Source organism: Pseudorca crassidens, chromosome 9 (genome assembly GCF_039906515.1).
Source record: "Pseudorca crassidens isolate mPseCra1 chromosome 9, mPseCra1.hap1, whole genome shotgun sequence".
Lineage (NCBI taxonomy): Eukaryota > Metazoa > Chordata > Mammalia > Artiodactyla > Delphinidae > Pseudorca > Pseudorca crassidens.
The window spans coordinates 43,403,914-43,418,697 of NC_090304.1; the positions used below are offsets into that span (position 1 = coordinate 43,403,914).

At 40.8% G+C, this 14,784-nt stretch overlaps 1 protein-coding gene across 2 annotated transcripts in view; it reads right to left on the reverse strand.

Moving 5' to 3' along the window:
- Nucleotides 1–14,784, reverse strand: part of PARVA (parvin alpha) — a 182,155-nt gene that overhangs the window by 40,253 nt on the left and 127,118 nt on the right. For both annotated transcript variants that reach the window (XM_067749882.1, XM_067749883.1), the window contains exons 6-7: nucleotides 8,039–8,179; nucleotides 363–478 (exon numbers count right to left, since the gene is read on the reverse strand). In XM_067749882.1, the coding sequence (XP_067605983.1) occupies nucleotides 363–478; nucleotides 8,039–8,179 (257 nt within the window). The remainder of the gene's footprint in view (nucleotides 1–362; nucleotides 479–8,038; nucleotides 8,180–14,784) is intronic.

The window sequence follows — 14,784 nt, forward strand, 5'->3', positions numbered from 1 at the left end:
ATTATACCCCAATAAAGATGTTAAAAAAAAAAAGACCTCACAAATACATACAACACACTCTCAGATATACATTACACAGGCACCCTCCCGAGGAAAGCATGTAAACCCCAGGCACACGTCCCACACAAGCCTGTCCCAGACAGAAGCACATGCTCTTCCACCCTTTGCACACATATCAGGGATAAGCCCACATGCATCAGAAAGCTCACTCACATGCCTCCCAGCATATGGCACACCCAGACACACTCAGCATTCATTCAGCGTTCCTTCTAGCGAGCTACCCAGTGTGCCTTGGCTCTCACAGGAGCTTAGCCCCTGCACCCCTTTAAGGGTGCAGATGTTTTTAGTGGTTTCTAACTTACCTGAACCACAACCACTTGGATGGAAACATGATCTGGGAGTCGGATTGGTGCCCGGAAATACTGGGACAGAGCAACCAGCAGATGCAAGATGGCTACCAGGCTCTTGGCGTGAACAGCTGAAATAAAAGATGATTTATAAATTAGAGAATCTTCTTCTAGGTTCTCGGCAGATATACGCAGATCTCCAGAGTGTGGCAGTACCACACCCAATGCCCCTTTCATCCCACCCCTATGGGTCAGGGGACACGCTTGGTCATCACGGGCCTCACGCTGGGACCCCTCGGTTCTCAGCCAGGTCCCGTGGATCTGCTTCCTAGATCATGTTATTGCTGGACGGCAAAGTTGTGCTTCTCCACTCTAATCCAAGGTTCCCATTGGGACCCTGACAACAGCTGAATTCTGAGTTCAGGTCAGCCCTCTGCCACCCCCATGTTCTTGTTCACTCTGTGCTGATAACCATGTCTGCTGAACCCCCTCTCCCTTCCCATCTGACTGTGAACTCTGTAGGTTATCACCACTACCCTTGTCCCAAGGCTCTACACAAAGCAGGCCCTCAATCAATGGACACTGAGTCAGGACACTGGATCCCTCCCTTTGTTCAGGGCTTTAAGACACCTGGAGGAAGGCATGAGAGACATCTAAAGGACTTTGTTGCTCTCTTGAGTGCCATATATAGTCAGTGCAGGCAATGCCCTCTGGGCAGTAGCTGGGAGGGGATATTCGTGACCCAGGTGGCTTCTATAGCTGAGCTGTGTGCCAGATCATTTAGGTCATTTATGCTGGAGAAGGCTGGGCAACTACTGAGTTGTAGTTTCCTCAGTAGATGAGAGGAGAAAAAGACTGTGATGTAACAGGCACACACAGTGTTGGCCAACGGGAGCTTGAGTTCTGACTTGACAACTCTACCATTTATTTACTGAGTATATGACCTTAGGTAGGCCACTTAAGCTCCCTGAGCCTCAGTCTGTTCAACCTCACACATGGGGATAACAGTACCTATGCAGAAATATGGGGAGTAAGAATTTCCAGACATAATGTTGGCAAAGCTCCTAGTACATAGCAATGCCTAGGAATGATTGATATTTTCTATTATCACTTATGAGAAAGTACCTGGCATCTAGGCAATTACTGTCAACTTTCTCCCCTTTCTTTCATAAAAGGGAAGAGTCCCCAGATACTTTACCTGCCTTCACAGTCCTACCAGCGTTATGGCTCTCATTACAGGGAGCATTTAAGGAAAGAGCAAAAAATTGTCCATTTTGTGTAGTTAGCATGAACTGGGCCCATTATTAGGGTGTCATTCTGTCTGCCCTGGGATCAATGAATCCACTCTAACAGAAGCTTTGAGAAATCACCAAGAAAAGGAACTGATCCAGACAACCCTTGGGGACTCACTAGAGTTTCCTGTTATCACTGCTGCTTCAAAGAAGGTTTTCCACTGACTATGAACAGCAGCTCAATGCCACCATCAAATAGCAGATGAGCGGCTCCTAACTCATAGGCTTACAGAAGAAGTGTTTACTTCTGGGCTTTTGGGCTTTGCCAACTAAGTATCACCCACAGTTATAGGCTCAAAAAAGGCACCTGGCATGGACTGACCCACTGACATGATGGACAGAGGCAAAAACCGGGTTTGCTCTTCTGTTCAGAACTGCCACTGCATCAGTCCCGTCACTGAGGGTTGTAAGAATATTTGCTACCTCTCCCCTTTAACGACAAAACATAATGCTGGAAAAGCAGTGGTCAGAAAGGTTGTTCTCACACACTGGGGACACTGTATGTTACCTTGACTGTCTTCGTAAGCAAAGTAGAGCTTTGTTGTAGGCACCATACAGACGTTAGACTCTTTCAGTGAGTGCTCTGTCCTCCTGGGTATTTTTTCAAGAGAAATAATTACACAGTTTCTTTCTCTATCCCTCTCTCACAGACATACATGCTACGTATAAAAAGATGTTAATTAATAAATGCTGGAGAGGGTGTGGAGAAAAGGGAACCCTCCTACACCGTTGGTGGGAATGTAAATTGGTGCTGTCACTATGGAGAACAGTATGGAGGTTCCTCAAAAACCTAAGTATGGAGTGCCCATATGATCCTGCAATCCCATTCCTGGGCATATATCCGGATAAAACTATAATTTGAAAAGATACATGCACCCCTATATTCACAGCAGCACTATATACAATAGTCAAGACATAGAAACAACCTAAATGTGTAACAATAGATGAATGGATAAAGAAGATATAGTGTGTGTGTGTGTGTGTGTGTGTGTACATACACACACACACACACACACACACAAAATGGAATACTACTCATCCATAAAAAAGAATGAAATAATGCCATTTGCAGCAACATGGCTGGACCTAGAGATTGTCATACTAAGTGAAGTCAGAAAGAGAAAGATGAATACCATACAATATTACTTATATGTGGTATCTAAAATATGACACAAATGAACTTATCTACGAAACAGAAACAGACTCACAGACTTAGAGAACAGACTTGTGGTTGCCAAGGGGGAGGTTGGGTGGGGGAGGGATGGATTGGGAGTTTTGGATTAGCATATGCAAATTATTATATATAGAATGGATAAACAACAAAGTCCTGCTGTATAGCACAGGGAACTATATTTGATATCCTGTAATAAACCATAATGGAAAAGAAAAAAAAAGATGTTAATTATTGTGTAATATATTATCCTTAAAAAAAATCTGAAACACATATATCCAAATGAAAGATGATGGTTGACCAGTGGTTTTCAAATTTTTAAAAATTAAGAAGAGAAATCCTTTGTTCTAAAAACCATTAGGCAAACCTGATAAAAAACAGTGCAACTGCTCTGGTCCCTTTGTCCTAACTACAGCCCGCCCACAGCTGCTTCTCTTCTCCTCAATGATGCCTGAGTTTTTCCTTGCAGATCCCTAGGTTGGGCCAAGCATGGTTTAATAGTCACTGCTTTAATAAATTATGGTACATTCACATAATGAAATAGTTTGCATGTGCTGAAAATCATTAAGACAATGTAGCTATAAATATTAATAATATAATGTTAAAGAGAACTAGAAATAATGTAAATATATACTTTCATGGATTTATGCATATATAAATACACATATTTGTATATATATACATATAAATATACATACACAAACATGTGCGCGTGCGCGCGCACACACACACACACAAACGTACTTGTGGCCAAGACTTGGAAAGTTAAAAAAAAAAATAGTTATGCTATAGTTGAAAGATTTTTTTTTCCTGTTTCAAATGTTTCTTTCGAATAAAAACATGTTATCTTTTCAGTTAAGAAAACTTCTAACTACCTTTGCATGTCTGGGCACTCTCATCATTGCCATCTCTCAGCACATCTCCTGGGAGCCTTCTCCCTGATGCCAGGCAGAACCCAGGGCCACTGTGCTCCTGCATTCCAGTCAGGATGAAAACATGCAGAATGACAGCAGGGTTGAGAAGCCAAGACTCTGCTGTATAAACTGGGCCCTGCAGCCACTGTGCCAAGAGGGTCACTCCAGTGCTGGGAGACTATTTCAAAGGAGCTGTTGAGTTAGAAGCAGTCCTCCAAACTTGAATTGTGGTAGAAACAGAAACTGGTACAATTTGGGGGGAGGCAATTTGACAATATGTGATATGACCTTAAAATGTACATATTCTTTGGCCCTAAACTACCACTCCTAGGTATTCATCCTTAAGAAGTAATTATGTCTATGAGCAGAAAGAACTCATCAGGCTGTATTGATATTAGTGAAAAAATGGGAAAAAATCTTAAAATTTTTCATTAGTTAAGTAAATTATGATATACCCAATCTATGTCATAGAATATTAAAAGTGACATATAGAAGGATGATCTGTAAAGCTATACATCTTCTAAATAACATATACAGGTTGATACCATCTTCGTAAAAATAAGAAAATATACTTTGTATATAAGTATATACACACATTTTATTCATTTACTGATATATTTATTTCTTACACACACACACACACACACACACACACACATGACCTGAAGGAACACACCATAAGGCTGACAATGCCTATATCTGATAGGCAGCTCATGAGGGCAGTATGTGTGGGCTTAGTACACAGGCTCTGCAGCCAGACTCTCTGGGTCTCATTCCTGGCTCCACCACTCCCCACTTCCCCCAACCCCATGTGACATTGGACAATGACACTTCTTTAGCAAATAGTATTGTGCTTAATATTGCCAGTCACTTTTCCAGGTTTTAGGGATACAGCAGTAAAGAGACAAAAAACCTTGCTCTTAGGAAGCTTACACTCACTGTTTCTTAACCTCTCTATGCCTTGACTTTCCCATCTGTAAAATGGGGACAGTAAAGTTCTTACCTCAGATGGTTGAATGAAGATTGCAAGATTCAAAATATGTAAAATATTTAGATTAGTACAAGGCATACAAGCACTATAAATATGTTAGATGTTATTTAAATCTCTTTTAATTGATCTGTATTTTCTAAGTTTTCAATAATGAAAATTATTGTTGCTAATAAAAAAAAATAGAAAAGGAAGAACTCCCTAAAACCCTGGATCAAGGACGTTGGGAACTCAGCAGCTGTCCCTGCCACCCTTTTCCTGAGTGGAAAGATGACATGATGTCCCCAGAAACAGCCAGGGAAGATAACCAAGAGAGGAGGTGTCGGAGCCTGCCCTGGAGTTGCGCCTGCTGCATTCCTTATCACAGAAACCACTGCTGCCTGAAGCCCTGAGACATCGCGGGGAGCTGGCCACTGAGATAATTATTCCCTCTGACCTAGTAATTCCCCTCAGTTCTAAAAATCTATCTGACGAGAGTAATTCAAGAGAAGCAAAAGGAGTCACAACATAACATTTAACTTGGCCCTGTCTGATATTAGCAATAAGCGGAAAAACATCCTAAAAGGATCAATGTCAGCATAGGGTTTAAGTTAACTATGGAATATCTACCCCAGGAAATAGAGCAGCTATCAAAAATTATAACTACAGGGCTTCCCTGGTGGCGCAGTGGTTGAGAGTCCGCCTGCCGATGCAGGGGACACGGGTTCATGCCCCGGTCCGGGAGGATCCCACATGCCACGGAGCGTCTGGGCCCGTGAGCCATGGCCGCTGAGCCTGCGCGTCCGGAGCCTGTGCTCCGCAACGAGAGAGGCCACGACAGTGAGAGGCCCGCGTACCGCAAAAAAAAAAAAAAAAAAAAAAATATATATATATATATATATATATAAAACTACAAAGACCACATGTGAATATAGAAGATGTGTATGATGTAACATTAAGACAAAGTGAGTTTGTATATACCTTCATCAAGTAAAAATATGAAAAAATATGCATTGATGTGGATGGTAATTACAAAAAATGAAAACAGCCAGATGAGAGTGGTAATCCAGGTGATTATTTTACTCCTACACATTTCCCCATAAGAAATGAAAGTGAATGCAAACCCAAAACAAATCATTCAAAGCCACTGAAGACAATGGTTCTGAAGTGGCTTCAAAAAACTCCATTCTTAAGGCAGGCAAAATGGTTTGGGGGTGGGGAAGATGGGATGAAGAATGTTTCAGATCAAGGAAATATCTTCCAGAAATGGTTCTAGAAAGGTGGGAATATTGTGGCCCATTTAAATGAGGCCAGTGTATGGATGACGAAGAGAGGTGAGAAAGCATGAAGTATATGTGTGGCTGGAGAGGTAAGTGGGAGACCAATCAGATGTTATGGGTTGATATGCGACCCCCAGCCTCAAATTCATATGTTGAAGTCCTAACCTCCAGTCCCTCTGAATGTGACCTTATTTGTAAAATCATTGCAGACGTGATTAGTTAAGATGAGGTCATATTGGAGTAGGGTGAGCCCCTAATCCAATATGACAAGTGTCCTTATAAAAAAGGGAAAATTTGGACACAGAGACATGCATAGAAGGAAGATGATGTGAAGAAATACAGCAAGAAATTAGCCCTCTGAGAGCTAAGGAGAGAGGCCTGTAACAGATCCTTCCCTTGCAGCCCTCAGAAGGAAGCAACCTACCAACACCTTCATCTCATAATTGTGGTTTCCAGGACTCTGAGCAAATAAATTTCTGTTATCTAAAAACAAACAAAATAAAACAATTCCGTTCTTCCTATTTCCCAAACTGGGTTCCACGATAAATGAAAAGGTGTTTTGAAACAAGGTCTTACTGTATAGCACAGGGAACTATATTCAATATCCTGTGATGAACCATAATAGAAAAGAATTTTTAAAAGAATGTGTATATATGTATAACTGAGTCACTTTGCTGTACAGCAGAAATTAACACATTAGATGGTAAATCAACTATACTTCAATTAAAAAAAAGAAAGATAAAAGGGGTTTTGTTTTGGAGTGGTATATAGAGATGCTCTGTACTCAAGGGAGTGGGAAACAGGATCAAACAAAATTAAGCAGAGGTCACCATCAGAGGACTTTAACGCTTATTACTATTATGGACTTCCAGAATGCAGATACATTTCCCCAACTAGTGATCAGCCCCTTTTCCCCTCCCCCACTGAACACTATTAGCATTCCTGGGACACGGGGCAGCATCTAGGGCCCAGAGCCGTGGCCTCCCCTCCTCCCGCCCTCAGGTGTCTCCTCTGCTCCACAGGGGATGCCCTGTTCCCAGCGTGCTGCTAGAGGCAGCTTTTCACGCTGTGCAAGCAAAGGTGTCATTGTGCTGAAGGAGGTGCTTGGCGTCTCGCCTCCAACGGCGGGTGTTAGGAACCTGCTGAAGAGATTGCCATTGGCAGCTGCTGGGTCTCTAACTTGGAAAGCTGAAGATTCCCTTTTCTTTCCCAAGTCTGAAAGGTGTTTTTTTTTGGTGGTGGTGGTGGGGAAGATGTCCATTTTAAGCTGTATACATCAGATGCAATAAGATCTAATACTCAACCCCTTAATGCTTAAAGGCAGGAAACACAATCTCAGTCATTTCATTAATCTAAATTCATACTTTTATCTATTACAAGGAACAAAACAACTTTGGGCTCCCGATGGGAAACAGGTTGTTGCTACTGGATTCACCCAAATCTGCTGATTCCATGTTGACTCTGATATGGACTCAATTAAGTCCATATTAGCCAGGCCCTTGAGGCAGCAAAAGAATGAACGGTTTATACTTTCTGAGATCCTTGAGCTATACTAGCACGAAAACCTGAATTTTAAAATCCTATTCCATTGCCTATGCTCTCAGCCATATCTTTGCTCCCTCTGGGCAGTAAGGGGGTGAGAGGAAGGGCGTGGGCACTGGAACAGACCCAAGTCCTTGCTCCCCGCTTCTCAGCTGCCTGAACTGGGCATCTCCACTTCCCAGAGCTTCAACAAGCTGGAGACAGGAGCTTTTTCAAAAGGTTGTGCTGAGACTCAGAAGTAGCTCAATGAATAGGAGCTTCCTTCTCCACCAATCTCACATGAGGTTCCTACAGACAGCCTTTTACGGAAAAGGCTCACTAGATTTTGACATTTTGCTGTTTTTCTCAGCTTTCCTTAGATGTGGATGATGAGCTTCCTTTCTAAGGAAAGGCATATCTCGCTCAGAGATAAATGAGTTTGCACCCATCCGGGGCCTCCCAGCTTATGATGCAGCTTCCTGGGGAAACTCCACGGTAGGAACCACAGGTGTCATGTAACAGTCCCATTTCCTTTGCAAAACTCACTGTCTACATTCCACTTGATGCTCCTGGGAGGAAGTTTCAGGGTTTCATTGATCTTCTCCAGGACAGTCTGCAGCTTTTGCTTCTGGGCAATCTCTGACTGGGTGACCTCAGCGACGTTCAGCTTCTCACTCTCAAGTTTCTCTAGGGTGACAAGGGAAAAGAGAACAGCTGTTACCTTTGCCACAGACAGACCTAACCCACGCACTCACACATTCACTCACTCACTCACCATACTGAGCACCTAGTAGGTGAGGGACGCTGCTCTCCCCTCCACGTCTGGTGGTGGCACTGGTGGTGCCAGTATGTACTGTGAAAACCTTGTGATTGTGTCTTGAAGCCCCAAATTATAAGATCCCAGGATCATAGAAGGAGGGCATTTAACCCAGCTTGTCATATTTGAGCTCTTTTTCCTCATTCTGAGGTTTTCCCTCTTCTTTTCACCTCTGTCTTCTCCAGAGACATTCCTGTGCCCTGACTGGAACACCTTCGTGCTTGCCTGGGCAGCGGTCAAGTCCTTATCCAAGGTGTTTTGAACACTCCTGTAGTACAATATGTGTCCTGTTGAATCATATTTATGTCTTAAGAACCTTCTTTCCTCTTAAACCCACCTGGAAGGTAACTAATTTGATGAGTCCTACTTCACTAGTTCTAATGTACACACTTTTCACATTTTAACATCCCTGAAATCAGGCTGTGTCTTAAAATTGATGGCATCCTACAACTACCAACAGCCAGGTGGAAGGTATAAGAGTTATCACTGCTTCCATGTGTGTGAACTTGGTCATAGCTCTTCATAGTGTTGTCACTTCCATGTCTCAAAAAGCCTACAAGATGCTGTACAGCAGAAATTAACACAACATTGTAAATAAACTATACTTCAATAAAATAAATTTAAAAAGAACCTACAAGAGCAATTTCAAAAAGTAGAACATAAAAATTCTAAGCAATAAGAAAACATTGGGTTATAGTTTAATTGAAGTACTTTTTTCTCTTTGAGTGGTACTTATACTGGTATGTTTTAAAATCAATGGTTCTGGATTGGTTCAAGATGGCAGAGAAGAAGGACATGCACTCACTCCTTCTTGAGAGAGCACTGCAATCATAACTAACTGCTGAACAATCATTGACAGGAAGACACTGGACCTCACCAAAAAAATACCCCACATCCAAAGACAAAGGAGAAGCCACAATGAGATGGTAGGAGGGGTGCAATCACAATAAAATCAAATCTCATAACCGCTGGGTGGGTGACTCACAAACTGGAGAACAATTTATACCACAGAAGTCCACCCACTGCAGTGAAGGTTCTGAGCCCCATGGCAGGCTTCCCAACCTGGGGGTCCGGCAACGGGAGGAGGCATTCCCAGAGAATCAGACTTTGAAGGCTAGTGGGATTTGATTGCAGGACTTTGACAAGACTGGGGGAAACAGAGACTCCACTCTTGGAGGGCACACACAAAGTAGTGTGTGCATCGGGACCCAGGTGAAGGAGCAGTGACCCCATAGGAGACTGAACCGGACCTACCTGCTAGTGTTGGAGGGTCTCCTGCAGAGGTGGGGGGTGGCTGTGGCTCACCGTGAGGACAAGGACACTGGAAGCAGAAGTTCTGGGAAGTACTCCTTGGTGTGAGCCCTCCCAGAGTCCGCCATTTGCTCCACCAAAGAGCCTGTAGCCTCCAGTGCTGGATTGCCTCAGGCCAAACAACCAACAGGGAGGGAACTCAGCCCCACCCATCAGCAGAAAAGCAGATTAAAGTTTTACTGAGCTCTGCCCACCAGAGGAACACTCAGCTCTACCCACCACCAGTCCCTTCCATCAGGAAGCTTGCACAAGCCTCTTAGATAGCCTCACGAGCAGAGGGCACACAGCAGAAGCAAGAAGAACTACAATCCTGCAGCCTGTGGAACAAAAACCACATTCACAGAAAGACAGATAAAATGAAAAGGCAGAGGACTATGTACCAGATGAAGGAACAAGATAAAACCCCATAAAAACAACTAAATGAAGTGGTGATAGGCAACCTTTCAAAAAAAGAATTCAGAATAATGTTAGTGAAGATGATCCAGGACCTTGGAAACAGAATGGAGGCAAAGATCGAGAAGATGCAAGAAATGTTTACCAAAGACCTGGAAGAATTAAAGAACAAACACCTAGAATAATTAAAGAACAAACAAACAGAGATGAACAATATAATAACTGCAATGAAAAATACACTAGAAGGAATCAATAGCCACCAATAGCAGAATAAATGAGGCAGAAGAATGGGTAAGTGACCTGGAAGACAGAATGGTGGAATTCACTGCCATGGAAAAGAATAAAGGAAAGAGAGTGAAAAGGAATGAGGACAGTCTAAGAGACCTCTGGGACAACATTAAATGCACCAACATTCACATTATAGGGGTGTCAGAAGGAGAAGAGAGAGAGAAAGGACCCGAGAAAATATTTGAAGAGATTATAGTCGAAAATTTCCCTAACATGGGAAAGGAAACAGCCACTCAAGTGCAAGAAGCGCAGAGAACCAGGGAGGATAAACCCAAGGAGAAACACGCCAAGACACATAGTAATCAAACTAGCAAAAATTAAAGACAAATTATTAAAATTAACAAGGGAAAAACGACAAATAACATAGAAGGGAACTCCCATAAGGTTAACAGCTGATTTCTTAGCAGAAATTCTACAAGCCAGAAGGGAGAGGCACGATATATTTAAAGTGATGAAAGGGAAGAACCTATAACCAAGATTACTCACCCCGGTAAGGATCTCATTCAGATTCGAAAGAGAAATCAAAAGCTTTACAGATAAGCAAAAGCTAAAAGAATTCAGCACCACCAAACCAGATCTAAAACAAATGCTAAAGAACCTTCTCTAAGTGGGAAACACAAGAGAAGAAAAAGACCTATAAAAACCCAAAACAATTAAGAAAATGGTAATAGGAACATACATATCGATAATTACATTAAATGTGAATGGATTAAATGCTCCAACCAAAAGACACAGGCTTGCTGAATGGATACAAAAACAGGACCTGTATATATGCTGTCTATAAGAGACCCACTTCAGACCCAGGGATGCACACAGGCTGAAAGTGAGGGGATGGAAAAAGATATTCCATGCAAATGGAAATCAAAAGAAAGCTGGAGTAGCAATACTCATATCAGATAAAATAGACTTTAAAATAAGGAATGTTACAAGAGACAAGGAAGGACACTACGTAATGATCAATCCAAGAAGAAGATAAAACAATTATAAATATATATGTACCCAACACAGGAGCACCTCAATACATAAGGCAAATGCTAACAGCCATAAAAGAGGAAATTGACAGGACCACAATAATAGTGGGGGACTTTAACTTCACTTACACCAATGGACAGATCACCCAGACAGAAAATTAATAATGAAACACAAGCTTTAAATGACACAATAGACCAGATAGATTTAATTGATATTTATAGGACATTCCATCTGAAAACAACAGATTACACTTTCCTCTCAAGTGTACATGAAACATTCTCAAGGATAGGTCACATCTTGGGTCACAAATCAGGCCTCAGTAAATTTAAGAAAACTGAAATCATATGAAGTATCTTTTCCGACCACAACATGATGAGATTAGAAATAAATTACAGTGAAAAAACCGTAAAAAAACACAAAATCATGGAGGCTAAACAATATGTTACTAAATAACCAAGGGATCACTGGAGAAATCAAAGAGGAAATCAAAAAATACCTAGAGACAAATGACAATGAAACACGATGATCCAAAACCTAAGGGATACAGCAAAAGCAGTTCTAAGAGGGAAGTTTATAGCAATGCAATCCTACCTCCAGAAACTAGAAAAATTTCAAATAAACAATCTAACCTTACACCTAAAGGAACTAGAGAAAAAAGAACAAACAAAACCCAAAGTTAGTAGAAGGAAAGAAATCATAAAGATCAGAGCAGAAATAAATGAAATGGAAACAAAGAAAACAATAGCAAAGAGCAATAAAATTACAAGCTGGTTCTTACAGAAGATAAACAAAATCGATAAACCTTTAGCCAGACTCATCAAGAAAAAGAGGGGGAGGACTCAAATCAATAAAATAGGAAATGAAAAAGGAGAAGTTACAACAGGCACCGTAGAAATAAAAAGCATCCTAAGAGACTACTACAAGCAACTCTATGCCAATAAAATGGACAACCTGGAAGAAATGGACAAATTCTTAGAAATGTATAACCTTCCAAGACTGAACCAGGAAGAAACAGAAAATATGAACTGACCAATCACAAGTAATGAAATTGAAACTGTGATTTAAAATCTTCCAACAAACAAAAGTCCAGGACCAGATGGCTTCACAGGTGAATTCTATCAAACATTTAGAGAAGAGCTAACACCCATCCTTCTCAAACTCTTCCAAAAAATTGCAGAGGAAGGAACACTCCCAAGCTCATTCTTTGAGGCCACCAACACTCTGGTACCAAAACGAGACAAAGATACTACAAAAGAAGAAAATTACCAACCAATATCACTGATGAATATAGATGCAAGAATCCTCAACAAAATACCAGCAAACAGAATCCAACAGCACATTAAAAGGATCATCCACCATGATCAAGTGGGATTTATCCCAGGGAGGCAAGGATTCTTCAATATATGCAAATCAATCAATGTGATACACCATATGAAGAAATTGAAGAATAAAAACCATATGATCACCTCAAAAGCAAAAGTATTTCTGCATCTCTGTGCCCATTTTTCTCCAGAAAGTGGGCATAGAGGGAACCTACCTCAACATAATAAAGTCCATATATGACAAACCCACAGCAAACATCATTCTCAACTGTGAAAAACTGAAAGAATTTCAGGAACAAGACAGGAACAAGAGAAGGATGTCTACTCTAGCCACTATTTTTCAACATAGTTTTGGAAGTCCTAGCCACGGCAGTCAGAGAAGAAAAAGAAATAAAAGGAATACAAATTGGAAAAGAAGAAGTAAAACTGTCACTGTTTGCAGATGACATGACACTATACATAGAGAATCCTAAAGATGCCACAAGAAAGCTACTAGAGCTAATCAATGAATCTGGTAAAGTTGCAGGATACGAAATTAATGCACAGAAATCTCTTGCATTCTTATACACTAACAACAAAATATCAGAAAGAGAAATTAAGGAAACACTCCCATTCACCACTGCAACAAAAACAACAAAATACCTAGGAATAAACCTACCTTACGAGGTAAAAGACCTGTACTCAGAAAACTATAAGACACTGATGAAAGAAATCAAAGATGACACAAACAGATGGAGAGATATACCATGTTCTTGGATTGGAGGAATCAATATTGTGAAAATAACTACACTACCCAAAGGAATCTACAGATTCAATGCAATCTCTATCAAATTACCAATGGCATTTTTTACAGAACTAGAGCAAAAAATCTTAAAATTTGTATGGAGACACAAAAGACCCCCAATAGCCAAAGTGGTCTTGAGGGAAAAAAAGGAGCTGGAGAAAGCAGACTTCCTGACTTCAGACTATACTACAAAGCTACAATAATCAAGACAACATGGTACTGGCACAAAAACAGAAATATAGATCAATGGAACAGGATAGAAAGCCCAGAGATAAACCCACACACCTACGGTCAACTAATCTATGACAAAGGAGGCAAAGATATACAATGGAGAAAAGAAATCTCTTCAATAAGTGGTGCTGGGAAAACTGGACAGCTACATGTAAAAGAATGAAATTAGAACACTTCCTAACACCATATACAAAAATAAACTCGAAATGGATTAAAGACCTAAATGTAAGAGAGGACACTATAAAACTCTTAGAGGAAAACATAGGAAGAACACTCTTTGACATAAATTACAGCAAGATCTTTTTTGATCCACCTCCTAGAGAAATGGAAATAAAAATAAACAAATGGGACCTAATCAAACTTAAAAGTTTTTACACAGCAAAGGAAACTACAAACAAGACGAAAAGACAACCCTCAGAATGGGAGAAAATTTTTGCAAATGAACCAATGGACAAAGGATTAATCTCCAAAATATATAAACAGCTCATGCAGCTCAATATTAAAAAACAAACAACCCAATCAAAAAATGGGCAGAAGACCTAAGTATACATTTCTCCAGGAAGACATACAGATGGCCAAGAGGCACATGAAAAGCTGTTCAACATCACTAATTATCAGAGAAATGCAAATGAAAACTACAATGAGGTATCACCTCACACCGGTTAGAATGGACATCATCAGAAAATCTACAAATGACAAATGCTGGAGAGGGTGTGGAGAAAAGGGAACCCTCTTGCACTGTTGGTGGGAATGTAAACTGATACAGCCACTATGGAGAACAGTGTGGAGGTGCTTTAAAAAACTAAAAATAGAATTACCATATGATGCAGCAATCCCACTACTGGGCATATACCCAGAGAAAACCATAATTCAAAAAGACACATGCACCCCAATGTTCATTGCAGCACTCTTTACAATAGCCAGGTCATGAAAGTAACCTAGATGCCCATCAACAGACAAATGGATAAAAAAGATGTGGTACATATATACAATGGAATATTACTCAGCCATAAAAAGGAACGAAATTGTGTCATTTGTAGAGACGTGGATTCACCTAGAGACTGTCATACAGAGTAAGTCAGAAAGAGAAAAACAAATATCGTCTATTAACGCATATATATGGAATATAGAAACATGGTACAGATGAACTAGTTTTCAAGACAGAAATAGAGAC